Here is a 19,661-nt window from a genome sequence, read left to right as displayed (position 1 = left end):
GCTGTGGCTGAATCTGGTGTATTTTCAAGGTGCTTAAGGTGCTTAAGTGAGGCTGTTCAGAAGCTGTTTCTCTATATTGAGAAATAGAGATTTGAACTTCAAAAAAGAGGTGGGAGCTGGATACATGATTTAAGTTATTTGTTGTGAGGGTAACTGTTAAGAGAAAGAGGAAATATAAAGAGACAGCAGCTAAGTATAAAACACTAGAGAATTTCTGGATATACCAAGGGGATGAGTAAGAAGAAAAATGCTTACAGAAGACAGATGAGAGTTCAAGGTAGGAAAAGGAAACTTAGAGGAATGCAGCTTAATGGAAGACAGTGAGGACAAGAGTTTGGAAAAAACAATTATTACATGATCAAATATGGCTGAAAGCTCAATAAAGATCTGGAATGAAAGAAGTCTTAAATAACATCTACTGAGTAATAAAGGCAGGCAGGAATGTGGAGGGTTGGAGAGATGTGAATTTTTAAGTGAGAAGAGAAGTTCAGAAAAGAGTGTAGATGATCTTAAGTGGTCATCAAGAGAACAACAAACACAGTAATGAACAGATTTGAGGTCTTAAAGGAAGGCAGGCAGTCAATATTTGAGTAGACATGAATTTGCACAATTTTGTGACTTTTTCCAACAAGGTTAGCATCTTGGGGTGAGTTCAGAGAAAGGAACCAGTTTTCAGGAAACCATGAGAAATTCACTTTCAGACATTTTGAAGATTAATATATGGAAAAGAGAGTGGAGATAGGGACACAGATTTGGGAGTTATCTACCTAGAAATGACAATTAAAATCAATGGTATATGTAGATATTTGTATGTCATAATTTCTTTTAGTAAAAAAACAGACTATTTTTCTTAGAGAAATTATACCTAATCTGAAAATAGCTTCTATTTCTGTTAATAAGTTTGGATTTGTTTTTGAGAACTTGAAAACTACCCTATTTTAGTTTGAAGAATAATCCTATTATAACCAAATGGCAATCAGAATCCTAAAATTATAACTAGTACGAAGAAACGTTCATGAAACTTGAAGGGACTGCAGATGTATGCTTGAGTATGGCAGTTATTAAACCAATATTATGAAAAATTCTCCTAATCATTGCCTTTCTGTATAGGCAGTCATTATTATCTGGGGAAAACAGAAACAAAACATATGCAAGGCTACTGTTCTACCAGTAGAGACATGAATGGCCACACTGGCTGTTTAAGATTGATATCTGTTCTAATTAGTTAAGTGTTTATGCTATAGTGGTTGTGAAATATTTTAAATATAACCCCTGCTCATATTATAATATTATATTCACTGAATTACTTACATATAACATTTCAATACTTCTCAAATTCTAAAGTACATTTTACATATATTTCTTTATCATCACAACAACCTTTCAGGACAAAAGGGAATCATTAGAACCCTTACGTTAATAATGATTAACCTAAGATATGGTTGCTGCACAGTTCTTCATTACTTACTGAAATCACGCTCAAATTCAAAGCTTCTTCTACTAATCACAGTGACCCTGAATGAATTCACCTGAAAACTAAAAGTCACTTCACTTATAATACAGGATAGTTATTCTTATTGAAATGAAATCATCATACCATTTGGTGATGCCATAACAATCTTTAATAATATCCTGAAGTACGGCACGATAGAAGAGTGATTCAGTAGGCAGCTGAAAAAAAATGCAGATATATATGAGCACAAGAACCAAATAAAAAACAGAAATCAAATCAATACTTGAGAGTCAGAACCATAAGTGAATGTTAGAAACCTGAGTTTGTTGCTAAACATAGGGGATAATTTTATAACTTTTCTATTCTAAGTTAAAATGTACTTGGAGGCTAGTTCTCACTGAGAAAATAGAAGAAACTATGAAAGAAGTAGTAGTGAATGAGGAAGAAAAGGAATAATCAAAGAAAAATTAGCTAATGTCCCAAATGGAGTGTTTATCAGTTAAAAACGTAGAAATAAACTTCATGACCAACAAAGTCAGTCCTGTATAAGAGAGCAGACATGTAGGATATGTGCAAAAGAGATAAGAATGTGCATCTTTCCTAATGGTGGTGGATTAGAGATATTACCAAGGATTCACAGCCAGAGAGAGAAGGTACTACCCTAAGTAAGGACATACTAAAATATGTCTGAGGCCTAAAAGATCACAGCATTGCTACTACAGAGTTGAAAAGAAGGGCCTTGGAAAGGACATGAGATCAGAGACTGAAGTCTCAGCAGGACTTCATTTCCTGGGGAAAAAGAGGTGGGAAGTGTCCATGAAGGTGCAAAGGTAGGAAAGAAGGAATGGCTGACGAGAAGGTCCCTAATGACGCGTAAGAGTGTCAAAGTAGAAGGTAAAAAAGTACTATACATAAAAGAAAGAGTGCTTCACTGTAGCAATGTAAGAGGTACCCTTAAACTAAGAAAGTACAAAAAGTTGCCAAAACTCCATCCACGTCCCCATCCAACAGAGATATCAGCAACAACCACCTTGCTTCCATGCAAAGTTATTATTGAAAAAAAAAAAGGAAAATGAGCAAGTATGGAGGGAGGTTGGCAATACTGAATGCTTTTGAGAAGTCAGGTAAGTTAAAAACTAAAAACTCTCCAACCATGGGTAAAGTTTTAAAGATAGAGTTCAGTGGAATGTGTACTTCACTGAGTTATCCTTTTGTAACTTCTATTCTCCTTCTGAGCCCCAAATTGTTATCTTCATTTGTTTTCAATGAGAACACATCTGGATTCAGGCGGAGTTTAACAGAAAATAAAATTTTGCCTGTGAGCTCAGGCAGAAAACCTACTCTACTGTCCCTTTCCCCCATCTAACATCAAGTTCCTACACTATGGGCCCCAGGTGCTGAGACTACAAAAAACCACAAGTTGGGAGTCGAGGGTCAACCATTATTTCTTGGGTCTTCACCCGACGGCATTGCCTTCTTAAGTCACTGGAGAATGTCTGACTTGTAGGGTCTTGACAGAGCACTTTGAACAACAAAAGTTATATCCTCTCTGGATGTTGACAACAGTGAGGAGGGTGATTCCAGTAGGAAATGGTGTTAGGGATACCACAGTCCCCAACTCAACTCCTAAAATAATTCACTGAAAGCAGACACAAATACATACTTGAGTGCCCACACTAAAATTTATAACCTTCAAAAGGCACACTCCTTATGTAAAATCTCTTTCCAAATACAACTTCTTGACTTGAGACAAAATCTGATTTCTAAACTTCCCTTTCCTGAACATTTCTCCAAATATTTCATTAAGAATTTCCTCTCTCTGGATATATTTTCCATTTGATGTTTTTTCATCTTGAGTAATTTTTTTCTTCAGTACCCCAAATCTCTACTTTATCATCTGCTCCCCACTTTCCCCAAATCCTTTCAGTTCTCTCACAAAAATGCTGAAATCCCTTTTCATATATTAACACCTACTCTTATACTGTTCTACTGAAATTCAAGGTATTTTGGGAAATAAATTATTACATGAAGTGAAATATTAGTATTATAAATGGCTTACAAAGTTCTTAACTTTTTAGTTGATTAGCTAAAATAGGTAGGAACTTCATTTTTATTTATTTATTTATTTATTTTTAACATCTTTATTGGAGTATAATTGCTTTACAATGGTGTGTTAGTTTCTGCTTTATAACAAAGTGAATCAGTTATACATATACATATGTCCCCATATCTCTTCCCTCTTGCATCTCCCTCCCACCCTCCCTATCCCACCCCCCTAGGTGGTCACAAAGCACTGAGCTGATCTCCCTGTGAGGAATTTCATTTTTATGTAAATTTTATATGAAACTCCTAAAAATAGTCGAGCTGTTATTTGAACTGAAGAAGCCTAGCTCTGATGTCCCAGTAGTACCAAGCCATGATGCTATTTTGCCTCTCTGACACTTTGGCAGGGATAGGGTGTCATTAATTTTTTTATTATATACTTTCATTTAGGAAAGCAAAGAAACTCTTAAAAATAAAGCTCTCCTTTCCCATGCCTTTTAGAAAAATTATGTAAAATGGTATCCAAATAATTTAGAAATAAATGTATATTTATATTGTTATTAAAAACTGATTGTAGAAAGGCCACCAAAAGAGACCAAGAAATGTATTTTAAGCAAGAGAACATACAAAAATGGAATGCACAGAGGAACACAAACAGGATAGAATAAATCATCATTCCCAAGTTACCCTGAGTAAATAAGAGCTTTACAGTTGTTTCCTAAGAGAAAGGAGAGTTATGAAGTGCCTTCGAATGTGCATTCCTGGAATAGCTAGGACTATCCATCCTGATAAATACAGATGGGGGTAAGTGGGAAGGAAGTCAACATCTCCCGAGCAGCCTGTGCCTGACTACTCCAGGAATAAGCTAGATGTGGCTCAGAGTTTACTTTCTTTCCTTCACAAGTGATAAATCAACTTAACAGTTTAATGCATTTTAAAATGGGGCGGAACAGAAAGAGTACACCCTTAAAGTGTGTGTATATATATATGTGTGCGTGTGTCTGTGTGTGTATATATTAGACATGCATTTTACAGGTCTAGTGGAAAGGGCACTAAGCTGAAAGAACTCTGCAATTAACTGAGCTAGAATGCACTACTAAACTTCTGCTGTATATCATGTTCTCATGTAAGTTTGGGGAATACCCAACTCATAAGATTGACTGTAAACATGAACAAGCCCTTGGGAAATTGAAAAACAGAGCACAAATGCATTGGGGCACTGTTATGATTAAGGCTCTTTCCTCTTCCAGACCCTTAAGGAACCACTATTTTGATCTGTACTATAGTTAAGAGCTAGGGCTCCAGAGTCAGAGACTCAAATCTCAGTGTTCTCTACTTAACAGTTTCCTCATGTGTATCGTGGGATAACAGTCCTGAACTCACAGGCCATGTATGCAGCACTTTAATTGATGAAGAAAACTTTGAACAGTACTTTGGTAAGCTCTGTGTTAAACTTAGGTATTATTTTCATGATCATAATTATTAACCACCTGTAACAGTAACAACAGTTGATATTTATCGAACACGTACTACATGATAGACACTGTTTTAAGCATTTTACATCTTTCACTCATTTAATCCTCACAAAAACTCTATGAGGAAGGTATTATTGTTACTCTTATTTTTTTAGTAGTATTATTATTTGTATTTTAAAGATAAAGAAATTAAGCTATGGAGAAATCATGATGTGTCTCTGATCACGAAGCCAGTAACTGATGAAGACCAGCACACTGCTGATGCAAACCAGCAGTCTGAGACTGAAGTTTACACACTTAAACAATACGCTCTAATGCCTTTAAAAAATCAGTTTTTATCAATTTTCAGATAGGTATAATGAGTATTTTTTTAAAAACCACACATAGTTCTTAGCATTGTGTCTGGCCCAAAGAACGCACTCAGTAAATGATACTTGTTGCTACTATTATGCTACTATTATTTTTAAAAATTCAAATTGACATATTAATCCTCCCTGAAAATAAGCAAAAGAGAAATTTCCAAAATTTAGGTCCAATAAGAAAACTTTTGTGAAAAATTTAAAAGGAACTCTTAAAAAAATACTTTAAAATTCCTAATATGTTTCATAAATCTTAAGGTAGAGGAAAAGGCAATTACATGAATATATGAAGGATACATTTAACATCTGTTTATATGTAAAAACCCATTTGGTTGTTGCAACTAACTAATGACTAATGAAGTCAATAAAGAAGAAAGTTAAAAAACAACCAACTAAAATGTGTGGTTTGGACTATAGTTAAAAAATAAATTGAATGCTATACCTTGTTTATCTTTGCTTGAACTAAGCCCATAAAAGCCTGACAGTCAGCAACAACATTCTTTAGAAATATTTATAGACTGTTTAATATAGTATGAAGAAATGAGACATTAGTACAAGAGTATAACGTGGAAGTTTTCCTAAAAGTTCAATTTACTTTTCCTGAGAATTCACTTCTCTTTTAAAGTAAACTTACAGAAAATGTATAAGTTTGAATATGAATAGGTGACAAGAAGAGGTGATATTTATAAAAATCCATCAGGTTTTAGGTTCATCAGCAGGTCAAGTATGAAGAGTACTTTGAGAAAAACTATCACGTTCATCAGTTGGACTAGAGTAAACACGTTCACTTACCCCTTGGCCGACTGCAACACGCTCCAGTGCCTTTAAGGAGAAAAAAATAAGACAAAGACAGCTGAGATATTTAGTCTTGCCTTATAAGACTTATAAACACACTGTATAAGGGCTTGTGAAAGTGACATTTAAAAAGATTAATTAAATGATAACATATAAGTTTATACACTTAAAAGTGTTAATATCATTAAGGAACGTTAACTGGTACACTTGTATAATTTAGGGCTGATATATGGATGTGTGCCACGCAGACAAACACATACACACCCCAACTGTATACACTCCTTGAATTTTAGAAGGAATTAGAAAACAGGAAAGAAATAAAATGACATATTCTTGGCTCACTTTTATTGCAGCTAAAACAATCAAATCCAAAACTATTATTATGTATAGACATACATAAACATATTTATATACGTACTACTTTTTAACTTATTTTCTTCCAATTTTTTATAAAAGTATAATTTCATCTTTTATTAAACAAGATTATATTGAACTGATTATAGTTGAAATCTTAGTTTAGAAAAGTACATATATTTTTGGTCTGCATGGTCAAATTCAAATCAAATTCACATATGATCAAGTCGCCATAAGAGAAAGTAATATATATTTCTACAATTTTATATGTAGCTGGTTTTACATTGATATTTATTTAAAATTCAAAACACTTTTATAGAAAAAGTTTTATAAAATTTTCCCAATATTTCTCATAAATACTCATAATCTAACATACATGAAAGGATTTGTTATAATTTAAAAATGGAATAGGGCCTTCTGAAACTTTCAATTTTTTAGACATGCATTTCTACACTTATGTTGCTTTATAACTAAATTAGATATAACATTTTAGTTAAAATTTTATTTTTAAAGTTTTCGTTAGAAAATATTTCAAACATAAAGAAAAACAGTAAAATGTAACAGTGCATATAATTCCTACTCAAATTTAAAGTACTCATATTTGTTTCAGATGGCTATGTCTTCATAAATAATACTTTTTAGATACAGCTGAATCATGTACTTTTAAAACTGAAAGAAAATGTGCAGATTATCCCAAGTGCAATTTTCTCAGATGCACAAGGTCACTGACAATGGCAGGGTCATGCCACAAGCTGCACAGCTAGTTAGCAGGTGAACAGGAACTAAAAACTTGTTTACTGAACTCCGGTTTACTTCTCATACCCTCACACCATGAAGAGTTAGTGGGAAAATGAGTTCATGGTATAAAAGCTTGCTTTAAAGAAATTGTTTGAAGAAAAACAGTGTAATTTTTCCATTGACTTCAAGGATACCTTCATGAACATCTAGAACCAGAGTGTTATGAATACAGAAGATAGTTATTATATAATTTTTATATTAAATTAAGTAGCAACAGGCCCAGAACAAGTATGTTATTGATGAAAACACTGAGTTTTCATTTACAGTACTGGTTGTGTTCATTTCAGATTAAATTTTTGTGTTACTTGCTTTACTAAAAGGCCGAACTATCAATAATAAAGAAACAAAAGTTTTTAATAATAAATGATTTAGCATCAATAAAAATATCATATAACACAGGACTACTTTTGGTATGTGTTGCTGATGTGTTTGTTTTAGAAATACCAATGATAAATTCTGATTACATAATAAAAGATAATCAGGTAGGTGATAAGCAGTTTCTTACAAACATTAATAATTTTTCTTGGCCAATAAATATACCAAGTGTTCATTTCATACTAATCTAAAATATTTTACAGTTTTATCAGGCTAAAAGTATGCTGACAAGATTGCACTAATGTAATTAATTTTTCCCCTCTGGTTAGTACCCTTAACAATTTATCTGAAAGTGTCACCAGAAAGGTATACTTCGCTCTCTCTCTCTCTCTCTCTCTCTCTCTCTCTCTCTCTCTGTGTCTCTCTCAACCCCTTAAGCTTTGAATATTTGTAGAAAAGGTCAGTTATGGAGCAAAAGGCAATAAAACAAGATGCACCAAAAGAAACATGTTCCTTAGACTTTCCTAGATTACTCTAGCATCAAAAAAAGAAGTCAAGGTGAGCAAAGACAGGGATAGAGTTAAAGAGAGGGGCATTCCATGAGAAGCTGACATTGGTCAGGCAAAGTTCTTAAGTGCGGCACGGTTGACAAATTCTACATTTTGGAATTTATTTTTCAAAAACTCTTCTTTTTGGTTTGTTGAATGTTTATTTTTATAGCAAACATTTTTATTTTGTGGATATATTATATCATTTTATCTTTCTAAGAGATACTAATAGTTATTTTATTTTACTTTGGATAGTATCCGTTTCCTCCAAGTTGCTACTTTTCTATTTGTTTATCTGATCTCTTTTCTTTCATGTTAGACTTTCTTAGACAACTAATGATTCTTGGCTTTTTGATAATTAAAATGCGGTAATCATAAACTTGATTAGAAGCGCTGTGCTTATGAGTGAGGACTTTTAATTGTGGGTCTCACCACAAAGGTCCTATTTCATTGTGAAATCCCTAATGCCAATATCTTCAGTTTTTTTCTCTTAGGCTAATCAGATTCCCCATAAAAGACTATTTCAATTTCTTGCCTAGAGGGTGTAAGCTGCCAGCATTCTGGGAACCAAGTCATTCCAAGAATGACCTCCCATTCTAACAAGACCCTAAATGAGTATCATTTACAAATGTAATGAAAGAAAGACAAATTCCCAGGAAAGTATTTTAAGAGGACTCACAAAAGGAAATCATTATTTGAGCATAAATAAGATTTCGAAGTTAATTCTCAGATATGTGACCCAGAACACTGGAACACTTCTTTATATTGCTGTGTTACTGGCAATATAAAAAATATTGAGATAATGACCATAAAATAGTTAATTTATCTTGGGATTGGACATTAAACACATTATTTTAAAAGCTATATTTTAAATTTATGATGACAAAGTCCATTTATACCACTTAACTGGCATCTGTTCCTTTTTAAGCCAACATAACACCACAAACAGAGAAGACTGTGGGCTAAAGTGTTCTAGGTCTAAGGACATGAGCTAAATAAAGATTTCACTTAAACAGATAGTTACTTCATATCCCAGGTAGCTTAATATTTTTCCCACTTCATAAAAAATTAGGAGACCAAATGATCTGCTACAAACAAACACAAACATACCACAGAGCTGTGGATAAAGCACTGAAGTAATTCTGTGTTTAAGACTTGGTTGTTGGTACATTTTATATGATAATTAAAGTAATTATATGTAAGAAATTAAGTACTATAATGTAGAATTATAGTATAATTATAAATTGTTACCACACTGCATGCAGAGTGAGTAATGTTGGAAGGGTAAGCCATTTTTTCCCTCATAATTTGCAATGCACAAAAACATTAATAATAACACTGCAAAATTTGGCATTTAAGGAAGCCAAAAATAAATAAATAAAATTCTGCAACATCTAGATAAAGCTCTAAGTCCAGGAAAAAATAGAGTCATACCAAACATGCTGACATTCTGGCATTCCGGCCGCAGCACCATCTCTCTTCCTTTAAATAGTGGCACATTGGAAATCCCCACTTTTCTTGGGTACATTCTGCAGATGGAAGAAAAATATGGATTATTTAAATAAAATTCTTCCTCTTTTAGTTAAAGTAAATAATCTACTGAGAAAGCAAATCAGTCATTTGAAAGTCAAACAGTAGTTAAACATGTAAGTGGTAATGTTTAACAGTTCATTCCAGTATGTTAATTAAAAGCATACTAATGTTATGAAAATGATATTTTCTCAACAACAGCTGTTTTGTATTTAAGCTCCAGGTCTGACACCAACCAATTTGCCAAAATTATTTCTCAAATATTTAGCAAAAGCAATTTAAAATGGAAATACTTTGCATGTTCAGTGTAACTACAGAAGATAAGTAATGAGATACTGGGCATTTACTGCTGACCTGACTTTCTAATAACACGGTTTATTAAATGTGACATTTGGCAATTTATTATAGAACAATATTAATTCATTCCTAACAATGTTGAAGCACCAATTTTTTTTCCAGCCACGATGTTCACTTTCCAGAAAATGAACAGCTGTATAGGCTCTTATTTTTTCACTACATTGACAGGCTGTAAGATTTTCAACTGTTATTCAGTTTGTCTCAACTGTATTTATGGTTCGAGTAACAACAAAAAAATCAACATTTTCTGCTTAATCACAGGTATCTGCTGCCCAACTCACTAAAAGAGTTACACGTGCAACTTGCGGATGTGTAAGCCCCTTATGTACAACTATTAACTGCACAGGGTTTTCTCAAAAGGAAAAAAAAAAATTTCTATTTTAAATTAAAGTCTAGAAAAGCTTAAGCCTATCAAAACTGTGGCAATTAAAAGAAAACTGAGATGAATGTAAATTTTCTATTAGGTTAAGTAAAACAGAACTAGAAAACAAGAAAATGCTTTAAAAGAAAATACTGTTGAGGTAGATTCCACTAAATAAACTTCTGTGTTATGAAAGGTCAAATGATTTTTTATTAAAATAGAGAAAATTTAAATTTCATGCAGATCATAAGCCTGTGATAGTGATTTCTTTCAGGTATTAAAGTAAGATTTACAACAGACGTTATTGATACTCAGATGGAAGATACTGACCCTGCCCCAGCAATACAAATAATAATAATGCTAGTACTTATACAGCACTTAATATTGTTAGGCACTATTGTAAGTGCTTTAAATATAATAACAAGCTTTTTTTTTTTAACATCTTTATTGGAGTATAATTGCTTTAAAATGGTGTGTTAGTTTCTGCTTTATAACAAAGTGAATCAGTTATACATATACATATGTTCCCATATCTCTTCCCTCTTGCATCTCCCTCCCTCCCACCCTCCCTATCCCACCCCTCTAGGTGATCACAAAGCACCAAGCTGATCTCCCTGTGCTGTGCGGCTGCTTCCCACTAGCTATCTATTTTACGCTTGGTAGTGTGTAATAACTAGCTTTAAGTGCATTAACTAGTCCCCACAGCAATTCTGTGAAATAGGTATACTATTATTCTCATGTTTCAGATAGAGAAAGTGAGCACGGGGAGGTTAAGAAAACTGCCTAAGTTGCAAATCCAGCACATGGCAGAGTTGGAATTTAAACCCAGGCAGTCTGACACCAGGGGCCATGCTCTTAACCACCAGGCTATATAAACAATTTCACTTTACAAGTACCCAGGAATCATGGAGCCCTTGAAGCCTACCCAGTAACTAGGGACCCTGGACTACTTCCTCTGTCAATTTCCAAGATGCCTTGAAACAGCGGTTTGAGTTTTACTGAAGGCTTTATGATTTAACTGAAACATGATTATTCCTAAATCAAAGGGTTACTCTAAGTACTTCAATTTTTTTCTTGCAACTGAAGAAAGAAATATCTAAACTTTACTGTCAAGGGTAAGGGGCTAGAGAAATGGGGTTGTGGTCTTTTATTGAGAGTGTTAGGAAAAGTGCTAACCAATAAAACAGCTAGTTCTTTCCCTTTCCCCATCTGTTCTCTCCTTCTTCCTTGTAGTAACAGCACTCAATTTTTACCTGGCTCTTCAGCTGCTCAGGTTAAAGACTGCAATTCCCAGACTCCCATGCAGTCACTAGGATAGCTAGAGGGTAAGTTTTGGCTAACTGGATGTGGGCAGAAATGATGTGTGCAAATGCTCAAAGAGGAGTGGGGGGGGGCATGATCTTTCCCCCACACTTTCCACCCCACTTCATCCCTCCCCCGTCTGGAATGTGTTCATGTTGGCAAGCAGACGGTGGAGCAACAAAATAGAAGGATTCTGGGTTCTTGGAAGGCTTTTTGGTGCAGAGCTCCCTTTACTAACTCTGTCTACCTCTGGACTGAAACAGAAATATCCATCTGTCTCGTTGACGTCACTGTTACTTTGGGTTTGAACCCATTTTGCACCTAAATCTTTATCTTAATTTAATGCTTCCCAAACTTTTTTTGTAGCTCAGCCCTCTGGGAATATGGCAAATTTTGTACATCACAGTGGAATAAACAGATAACTGTGTTGAGGCAAAACCCATGGGATGAAGGAAGCGGTATCCCGGGAACTCCCATATAGCATCCACAGCACACTAGTTGAATAGTTCTGTCCTAACTAATACAGAAGTCTTCTCTGAGGATGTGATATTTGAGCAGAGACTTAAACGAGGAAGCAAGCCATGCAAATATTAGGGGAAGACAATGAAAAACAAACAAACAAAGTGCTTCCAACAGGATACAGTTCATCTCCAAAAACATAATACCAGAATATTTTACCATTTAAAATGATTAGCCAGCAATTTCTCAACTTCTAATATCCCAACCAAATACCTACAAAATAAACTTCTAATAGGGGAAAAGAAGAGATGAAAGTAAACTTACTACAGAACACGAAAAGAATCCCACTTAAGAAACAAGCAATGGATTTGTAATGAAAAGTATAATTAGTGCACCATCACTGCTCTGCAATTCACCTTATGTTGCCAGGAAAAAAGCAGGTCTACTTGCCTGAAAACAGGTAGAAATTTCCTCTGCCAATAATAATCTAAAAAAACTGACTGAGAAAAATTACAACTTAACATTACATTGAAAGGGGAAGAGTATTTCTGGAAAATATATTACAATGGAAGGGGTATATTATTTCCAGGAAAAAAAAAAATCTAAGAAATCCATCCCAAAGTTACTCTCAAATTGTTGACCTATAGAAACTGTAAGAGATAATAAAATTTATTCTGTCTCTAAGCCATTCAGTTTTGTGGTGGTTTCTGAAACAGCATTAGATGATACATACAGTCTTGAAGTAGCAATAGAGAGGTTAATTACCTCATACAAGGGAACTGAGACAGAAAAATGCACTGCTCCATGAGGATGGGAAGTATGCTTCCTCAGGAAAGAGCTAAGTTTTGATTAGACAGTAAATGCATTTTCAGAGAACAGGCTGCAGATAAAGACACTTTTAGTAATGAATGACCAAATTCCAGAAAATTTTGGAATTGAGGAGAGGTAGAAGACTAGTCAGAACAAAGGATATATAGAGATACATTTGATGAGAATCCCAGAAATCAGGAATGAATCATGAGGCCAGGGTTTCTGGTGAGGGCTGACATGAATGGGGATCAAAGGCACGATGGGATTGGTCTTTCCCATCCCTAGAGAGATAGTGGTGAAGCTGTGGGTGTTGTGGTAGGGGCGGAGGAGGGAGTTTTTCAGGGGAATACAGAGTTCTGGGCTTGACAGTTGATAAAGGGAAGATGCAAACAGGGATACACAGGCCTCCTGGCATTCCTCTTGATTTCAGATGATATAGCGTGGAAGCCAGCAGGGGAGCAGTCCACACTGAGCACACAGGGCTGTCACTGGAGAAATGGAGGCTGAAAGATGGCAAGCATGTTCCCTAACTTGTGTTGATGAAGGTGACGAGGTGGGGAGAAGGGTTACTGTCTTCCTTAGGGCTCATAAAACTTCTCTTTGCCACCACAATGAAGGCCTACAGAAGGGTACCCTTAACCTGTGTGTAAGAAAGTTCCCCCTTCAACCCTACATAACAGTGTGAAGGACAGCTGAAGGGCAGTCTTACTCCATGCACATGGCTCCCCAAATCTTTATCCAAAACACCCATGAACTTTAAGGGCCTAGGGCAGTTTATAGCAATTGCCAGCCTTGGCTCAGGGCTATGTGAAACCACATTAGAGACTCACTCCTCTGGACACCCAGTGATTGTGTCATCACCTTGAAGTTTTCTGAGTCTGCATCACAGTTTCCTCTTTCATTGAGGCCACGGTAGCCTCACAGCTCTGTTCAATTTGTAAGGGAACAAGTGCAAAAAACTGATAGAGAGAGACACCCTTAAAGTCAAACAAAGCCTTTCATATACTGATTCAATATAATCTTTAGAATCTATTTCACCAGCTTCATTCAGACTGCAGTGAAGAACGAGGCTCCCTTCTACATCCTGAATCAAAGTCACTGTGTTCATCATTTCTATTGTTAAGTCTCGGTCTCCTATTTAACTGTGTTCATATACTTATATTCAAATCTAGTCAAACTGGGCATTAAACTTCCTTATCAGTGAATCAAGTTGCTTTCCTTTAGGAGCACTTTCATGCTATCTTTAAATGATAATTTTAGAGTAGATGAAGTCTCTTGTTTTTTTCTTCTATTTCATTTCTTAGTCTTTTTTTTTTTTTAACATGAGATACAATTTGTTTTTATTGGTTATCTATTTTATACATATTAGTGTATATATGTCAATCCCAATCTCCCAATTCATCCCACCACCCACCCGCCTGGCATTCCCCCCTTGATATCCATTCGTTTATTCTCTACATCTGTGTCTCTATTTCTGCCTTGAAAATGGGTTCATCTGTATCATTTTTCTAGATTCCACATATATGTGTTAATATACGATTTTTGTTTTTCTCTTTCTGACTTACTTCACTCTGTATGACAGTGTCTAGATCCATCCACGTCTCTACAAATGATCCAATTTCATTCCTTTTTATGGCTGAGTAATGTTCCATTGCATATATGTACCACATCTTCTTTATCCATTTGTCTGTCGATGGGCATTTAAATTGCTTCCATAACCTGGCTACTGTAAATACTGCTTCAATGAACATTGGGGTGCATGTGTCTTTTTGAATTATGGTTTTCTCTGCATATATGCCCAGTTCCTTAGTCTTTGCTGGCTTTAGAAATGCATTACTCTTGTAAATGTAGATATTCTACTAGTTCTTCCTTCTTGTGTTAATAATATTATCCACTTAATTAAACAAGTTTGAATTTTAGAACAATCTTTTATTCTTCTCTCCTTTAATCTCCAAGTTCTTATATACGTATCTTCTTAATTATATCTCCTTTTCGTTTTCAATCTTCATTAGCTCTTGACTGGGTAAATGTAATACCTACTAAAAAATTCTTTTTCCCTTTCTTTTTGTCTTCTTGTCCTTCCTCCATATTAAGAGTAACAGTATCTTTCTGAAAAGATCTACATAGGCCACTCAAACAGCTCTTGTTTCCATCATCACCAGCATCTGAGACCAAACCCAACGGGTATTTTTCTTACTCTAGATTTTTCAAGAGCTTCTGATACTCCCTCCTTAAAACATTCTCTTCATCTGGCTTCCATGGTATCATTCTCTCTTATTTGTGGCCTAATGCTCTTCATAGCCCCTTGATAGCTCATTATTTTCTGTCTAGTAAATGTTCTTAAGGCTTAATCCTCTCACTCCCCAAGCCCCTTTTATACTTCTTTGAATAAAGGCTCATAAACTCACATGTCTTCATCTGGTAAACAAAAGTATGAAGCGGCTAGGTAGAATGTAATGGGTACTAAAAATTTTGTATGGTAACCAAGTATCACATTTGCCTGGTCTTACTGCTTTTTAAAGTAAAATTTGGGCATAGTAAGTCTATCAAATTGCCTAAAATTAGTCTGAACTCTTGCCCTATCTATACTCTTTCCCTAGACAATCTTGTCCATATTTCAATACGTACTGATGATCCCTGTAATACTTTCCGAGGGCTGCCATAACAAATGGTCACACACTGGGTAGCTGAAAACAACACAAATGTATTCTCTCACGGTTCTGGAGGCTAGAGGTCTGAAATCAAGGTATCAGTTGGATCATGCTCACTCCGAATGCTCTAGGAAAGAATCTCTGCTTGCCTCTTCCTAGCTTCTGGTGGTTGCTGGCAATCCTTGGCTTGTAGGTGCCTCACTCCAGTTTCTGGGCAATTACATCTACTCCTTTACATTTAATTCCCGCATTATTTCAGTCTGAACTTCTTTCTGGATTTTGACATAAGAATTTTAAACTATTTGCTGAACATTTCTAAAATGAAAAATATGCAAAAGTAAACTCATTTCCTAAGCCCACAAATCTGATCTTCCCCCATAATGATATATCATTATGTAGTCCACCAACCTAAAACCTTGCCATCATCTTTAGCCTTCACCGCCACCGTCACCCCGACCCTACCACATTTCCCTACCATTGGTTACCATGTTAGTTGGTTTTATCTCTGAAAAGGCCTGGTAAATTGTTGTCTCCTCCTACTGTTCTTATCTAAAGTATCCTTGCTTTGGACTCTTATAACTACTCCCCAACCAGTCTCCCTGTCTCTGATCTAGCTCCATGCCAGTCTATCTTCTATTATGTGAAAAATTACTACTTTTCAGAAATGTAAATGAATGTATGCAACTCCTTTGCATTAAACACTCAAAAATATTTTTATGGAACAAAGTATACTTTGCTTTCCACTGAATAATATTCTGAGACCTCAGTATAGCATTCATGGCTCTCATAATCTGGCCCTAATTTGTTTGTTCATCTTTCTAAATGAAGACCAAATGCCACCTTTTTTAGAAAGCTTTCCTTTATCCCTTAGTTATGAAAAATTACTCTCTCTTCTAGTCTTAATAGCATTTGGTTTATACATCCATCACTCATTACTTCTTTCATTCATCTTTTCAATAATTCATATCTGTAGTTGATTAAGATCTACAGGTCATGAATATATCACTCTCAGACATGCATGAAAGTTCTACGTAATTGCTTGTGAATTCCTCACTACATCATGAGCTTCCTAAGGGGAAAGAGAGTATCTCACTTATCGTACATAGTCTACTGCCTACTACAGAACTTTGTTGAACTGAATCAACAGAATTACATAGATGAATCAAGATTATCTACATGTCCTCACTCTACTTTGAAAATACACGCTTTTAAAATTTCTTTAGACCTAAATGAAATCCGACATATAATTTTATCTAGGAAAAATAAACAGGTATTATGCTGTTAGAGACAAATTTTTGTCACCTAAATTAATAATCTCAACTTACATTATACCTTTGTATATAGAGGGTTTTAGACTATCTTATTTAAAACCACAATGACTATTATTGAAAGATAGGAAAAAAAGATAGGGAAAAATATATAAAGTGATTTTTGAGAGATTTTGCTTTACTCTTCACATATCTTACCCTCCTCTCCCTGTTTAGTTTTTCTCCTGTCTATAACCTGACATTATGTATCTATTTATTTGTTTTTCTATTCCCTGATGCCTTCTATAAGAGTATAAACTTAATGAGGGCAGGGACTTTGTTTTGATCAATCTTGTAGCCCTGGTCCCTAGAATAGTGACTAGCATGTGTCAGGCACCCAATAAATATTTCTTATATGAAGAAAAAAAAACCCAACAAAATCCTTAGGAATAAACCAAACTAAAACTGGGCAAGATTAACACAAATATCTGAAACAACAACCAAATAAATGAAAAGATAATTTATGTTACAAAGAGAAAAAAATATCAAAGACATAATTTATTCCCATAATGATCTTTAAGTTCAATGCATGTCAATAAAAATCCCAACAGGCTTTTTGTTTTTTTTAATGGACTTTACAATCTGATTCTAAAACTCATTTGACACACAAATTATCAAAATCAGCTTTTACTTTAAATCTGGTCAGCAATGTTTATTATGATCTAAACATCATAAAGAAAATGAGATAATTCAAAAATCACTCTTTTTAAGCATAAAACATTTTGCAACTTTTCTATGAATTTGTACTGTAAACCACACATACTTTAATCCCAAATGAAAGACTCAAGTAAACTTTTCTACCTAAGCCTTATTAAACTGTTGATGTGATCAACACTTCAATTTTCCTCTTGCCAAGATCTCTGGATAAATAAAATATTTCATCATCAAATTTTAAAATGCTTCCTAATTGTTAATATTAAATAAGCTTTTTTAACATTAATTATCTCCTTTTCTAAAAGATGGTCTACCCTTTTTGCATCTACACTAGAAATATTAGAAAGAGCTCTAGCAAAATATGAAACAAAAGCCTTATTGTTCGACTTTCTTATCTGGCATTGTTCACCATATGTGCACTGAATATCCTGGCTTCCATTGCTGAGCCCAGACAATAAATGAGCTGCAGTCAGCGAGCCCTTCGTGACTGAAATCTCTTCTTTAGGGAAACTCACTCAGTAACCCTATATCTGGTCTCTAAAAAATATAAAATTGCATCTGTATGTCTTACACAGACCAATGAAGTAAAATGGTCACTCTTTTTAAAGTAAATAAATAAGTAAAACTCATATAAAAGAGAAAAATGCATGAGGTTAACTAAGAAAATTCTGAAATAAAAGAACTTTGGGGGACTTGCTCTACTGGATTTCAAAGGTTCAAATAAACTACAGTAATTTTAACAGTATAGTATTATCACAGGAACCAACAGATTAAGGGAAAAGAAGAGAACCTAAAAATGCACTATCTGAGAAAGGTGTCATTTCCTATCAGTGTGTGAAAGCATGGATTATTCAATAAATAGCATTCAGAAAAATATAAAATTAGAACCATTTTGCAAATCATAAACAAAAATAATCCAGATAGATTACAGAACTAGATAAAACAAAAATTATAGTTAGAGGAGAAAATGAGAAAACAAATACCATCAATATAGCAGAAGCAAAATAGAATATGGTACATCCATTCCAAGGAATACTTTGTCCTGTATTAAACAAATTTAGTAAATCTATATATGTTAACAATGGAGAGAGCTCCAAGATACATTGCTAAGTAAGAGATCAACACTGTACTGTTCTTCCTTATTAGGTCACCTTGCTGGTCCTCCTTATCGTCCCAAACTCCTTTGGAATATTCCTAGGTTCAGTCTCTGTACTTCTTTTCAAAATTTCTGTTCCCTAAGTGATCTCACTCAGACTTACTATCTATATGTTAATAACTCAGGGATTTATCTTTAACCCAGATTTGTCCTCAGAAACTCAGAATTATCTATCCACTGATAATATAGCCTCCACACTTGAATTTTTAAAGGGAAGGTCAAACTGAAACTGTCCAAAACTAAACAACTTCCACCTCAATTCTGTTCTTTCAGCAGTCGTATCCAGTTCACTAAATGACAACTCCATTTTCCCATTGTTTCAGGCCAAAAATCTTTGAATTACACTTGGCTTTCTTCTTTCCTTCACAACCCATTGAATCTGTCAATAATTTCTGCTAGCAATACTTTAAAAATAATATCGAGAATTTAACCATTTCTTCTACTGCTCCTCTCTGATCTAAAGCACCATCATCTCTCATCTAGATCAGCTTCCTAACTGATCTCACTGCTTCTGATCTTGACACTTTGTTTCATCCATACTGGTGTCTGCAGTGTTCCTTGAAAAAGGCAAGCAAGCTCCTCCCTTTGGGCTTTTTACTTGCTGTTCCCGCTGCCTGGAACACTATTTCTCCAGAATAACTGCATTGGTCCCTCTCTCATCCTTCAAACGTCTGCTCAAATGTTATGTTAACAACAAGGTCTTCCCTGGCTGCTTCATATAAAACAGTGTCCCTTCACAAAAAAAGCCTCAACAAATTTAAGAGGACAGAAATTATTTCAAGCATCTTTTCTGACCACAACAACAGGAAACTAGAAATCAACCACACAAAGAGAAACGAGAAGAAAATGATTACATGGAGACTAAACAACATGCTACTAAAAACCAATGGGTCAACAATGAAATCAAAGAGGAAATTTAAAAATACCTTGAGAC

General features: G+C 34.7%; 1 protein-coding gene across 5 annotated transcripts in view; it reads right to left on the bottom strand.

Annotated features, from left to right (window-relative positions):
• The window catches only part of METTL25 (methyltransferase like 25), a 141,540-nt gene that overhangs the window by 68,180 nt on the left and 53,699 nt on the right, over positions 1-19,661 (bottom strand). For all 5 annotated transcript variants that reach the window (XM_036866171.1, XM_036866173.1, XM_036866172.1 and 2 more), the window contains 3 exons: positions 9,575-9,669; positions 6,123-6,152; positions 1,598-1,671 (listed from right to left, as the gene is read on the bottom strand). In XM_036866171.1, the coding sequence (XP_036722066.1) occupies positions 1,598-1,671; positions 6,123-6,152; positions 9,575-9,669 (199 nt within the window). The remainder of the gene's footprint in view (positions 1-1,597; positions 1,672-6,122; positions 6,153-9,574; positions 9,670-19,661) is intronic.

The sequence above is a fragment of the Balaenoptera musculus genome, chromosome 10 (assembly GCF_009873245.2).
Source record: "Balaenoptera musculus isolate JJ_BM4_2016_0621 chromosome 10, mBalMus1.pri.v3, whole genome shotgun sequence".
Taxonomy (NCBI): Eukaryota; Metazoa; Chordata; class Mammalia; order Artiodactyla; family Balaenopteridae; genus Balaenoptera; species Balaenoptera musculus.
The sequence above is the reverse complement of the archived record's forward strand: the minus strand, read 5'-3'. Positions and strand labels throughout refer to the sequence as shown.